The following is a 3,241-nucleotide window of genomic DNA, read 5'->3' as shown; positions in this document are numbered from 1 at the left end:
ATATACCTGACTACGGGCTTCTAGCAATTTCTACTTTGTAGAGCAATCGTATATCTCTGATAACTTAAAAATTAAAATTCATACTATGAATGTATTCTTTTTTAAATTTTATAAGAATATAATTATGTCACTAAATAGGAAAGACAAAGGGTATCTTATCTAACCTAACATTTCAATTTTAAACTACCTAACCTAACTTTTATTTTAATATATTTATAGGGAAACGCTCCTATCTTGACCTTTAATAAGTGGAATATGTAATAGTTCATTATTGATGAAACAGCAATAAGATCTTAAACAATCATTTTATTTGCATTATTTATTACGGCCTGTTACTGCTGTCACTTTCAGTGCAATGCAACTACTTCTGTTACGCTAAAAGACCAGTACACACGTTGTGTACAGACAAATACTTCGATCATCGGGATGGCATGCATTTCAAACCCTGCTATACTTTTAGGCCAAGCACCCAGATCACGTGACAACACTATATTTATACACCTCAGCAAACCGTATACGACACCCAGAGCTAACGAAAGTTCAAGGATACACACTGGGATCCTGGAGCTGTTATTGCCTTGTAGTGCACGTAACCGGGTTACACATGGTTATAAATGGAGCCTGGGGCAGGAAACCGTACGTGCAAGAACTTGTAATACCCAGGACACCATGGTGCCCAGTGAAGACAAGGATATAAATTTCGATTAGTTTTATTAGATTAGCATACCTGTAGAAACAAACGATCTATTCCAAGCTGGCACATTAATTAGTAGATTTTACTAGTGTCTGTGCATGACCGAGTAAACAGCTATATTTGTTTACACAGCATGTGGATAGATATAAATGTAGAGCACATAAGTGACATCTAATGCAAAATATAGGCTGTGGTATCATAAGACACCATGCTTTTTATGATGAGCAGGAATATATATGAGCTCCCGCAACTGTTGCTGCGGTGATATTAGGATGACTCCTATTACAGTACTGCTCAGCAACACACCCCTGGGCAAAAGATTTATGCAGTATAAAATATGACTGCTTATTACCAAATTACTTCAAAATGCCTGTTGGCAGTACTTCTAAAATTTATATATAATAATATGAACAGACCTGTTTAATTGGACTGTGGAAATTTTAGAAGTACTGCCAACAGGCATTTTGAAGTAATTTGGTAATAAGCAGTCATATTTTATACTGCATATATATATAAAAAACATATATGTCCTTGAAATGTTCTTGAAAAGTCCTTGAAAAATATATTCATACTTGTGGGAACACTGTAAAAGAAAGCATTTGTATACTGTTGAAAAATACAAATGCTTTCTTTTACAGTGTTCCCACAAGTATGAATATATTTTTCAAGGACTTTTCAAGAACATTTCAAGGACATATATATGTTTTTTTCAAGGACAATCAGTGACATGTAGTTTTAGCTTTTTAGAGTCATCATTATACCATAGATTCATATATAAAGTAAAAATAATTGTTTCACACCCTAGTTCAATGTGAGCACTACTTTAATTAATTCTCTATAAATGTCTTGCTATTACATAGTATTTGTTAAGCTGGTAAAATTAAAGATCTTCTTCAGCCTCCAACCCACAGAAGAAACAATCAAGGGCCATACATGTTCTCCTTGTCCAAAATCTTTACATATTATAACAAACAAATAATATTAAAGGAATACTTTACTCTAGAATTTGAGAGTATATTTTGATAGTAGATTTATAAATAATAGCACATGCCACATACCTATAAATATCTATAATTACTATAACTATAATACTTTTTATGTAGCGTAATTTTAACCTAAATTAACTGAAAATAACCCTAGACCCTAGAGTAAACGATACCTTTAACTATATGCTGACTATTATAACCATTTTTTATTTATTACTCAGTGTATATGTTCCTACACACAAAATACACACAAATTAACACAATTGTGCAGCAAAATAACATGAACACTAAGTAATACATCAACGCGATAATAATTATTAAAATGATGAACTTATATTCTAGAGCTAGACCCCTCCCCTACACCACCCGCACGTAAAAATCAGGGACAAAACATAGACTACTTTTGTAGAGTAGGCAATGGCCTGTGAATTTTGGATTAGATTGGAGTAGATTGGATTATTTTGGAGTAGGCAATGGCCTGTGAATTGGATTGCCTTCATTTCTTTTTTTTATCTTATTTGAAGACTTGGAATAGGGTCAGTCAGATAACCAGCAATGAAGGTTTGCTTTTTATTTTAGGTCAAAAATGCAAAATTCCAGGACATTCGATATAAAATCCTATTCCAAGGACTATCAATGACAAAATGAAAACTTATGGAGTTTCAAGGACAAAGGACAAACTTCAAGGGCTGTGGGAACCCTGTGTTCAGAAAAGAATCAGGCACACTCTGAGAAACAAGTGCTCAGCTACTTTTTCAATACTTACCAGTTTTCATATTTCTTCAGTTTCTTGACCATGCCAGCTTTTGTCATGATGTCTATGATGTGTTCATTCTCTGCATCACTGCCATCAACGATGTGTATGTTGTCTGGCTTACACAAACTGAAATCAAACAGCAACACAATGTTACGTGCTCTCGACATGTCACCGTGCTCAGCAGCATAGTTATAATTTAGAGGTGCCTTTTGCTTGAATATATTATTGAAAAAGCTCATGCATCGAAAGATACAATAAGGGACTTATACACTAAGGATTTAGGAAAAACAGGGATCTTATGGAGTGGAGAAAATTCAGAAAATATGATTAGGAAGCTTTTAGATGCAAAGAGAACATGATCAAATTAATTATAGTCAATAAAACAGATCAGCATCGCTGCACGTGTATGCCAAGTATGTTACAACCATAGGGCACACTATATAGCTGTATCAGTGTGGCCCCTGCGCTCCTGCTACAGCTACCTATAGCAGGAGTGAAGGGGCTTTGCTGGTAGAGCTAAGAGAATACAGGAAAAATCACACTCCGTCTCTAATTGCAATACACTTGGAATTAGCCCATGGTTCGTACAGAAGGACTGAAATTTTTCCCAAGGACTTTTCAAGGACTTTTCAAGGACATTTTATCAGAAATTCAAGGACATTTTATCAGAAATTCAAGGACATTTTATCAGAAATTCAAGGACATTTTATCAGACATTTTATCGGAATTCATACACAGAACAAAACATACCTGGATTAATTTAATAACCCCATTCTTAATCACTGCATGTCACCTCTAAAACTT

At 34.4% G+C, this 3,241-nt stretch overlaps 1 protein-coding gene across 1 annotated transcript in view; it reads right to left on the bottom strand.

Annotated features, from left to right (window-relative positions):
- The window catches only part of LOC106815171 (phosphoenolpyruvate carboxykinase, cytosolic [GTP]-like), a 19,103-nt gene that overhangs the window by 9,534 nt on the left and 6,328 nt on the right, over positions 1-3,241 (bottom strand). Inside the window, exon 3 of the mRNA XM_014819603.1 lies at positions 2,447-2,563. Within this exon, the coding sequence (XP_014675089.1) occupies positions 2,447-2,563 (117 nt within the window). The remainder of the gene's footprint in view (positions 1-2,446; positions 2,564-3,241) is intronic.

The sequence above is a fragment of the Priapulus caudatus genome, unplaced genomic scaffold (genome assembly GCF_000485595.1).
Source record: "Priapulus caudatus unplaced genomic scaffold, Priapulus_caudatus-5.0.1 Scaffold1055, whole genome shotgun sequence".
NCBI classification, from domain to species: Eukaryota; Metazoa; Priapulida; class Priapulimorpha; order Priapulimorphida; family Priapulidae; genus Priapulus; species Priapulus caudatus.
Note: the sequence above shows the minus strand (reverse complement) of the source record. Positions and strands in the feature narration are given on the sequence as shown.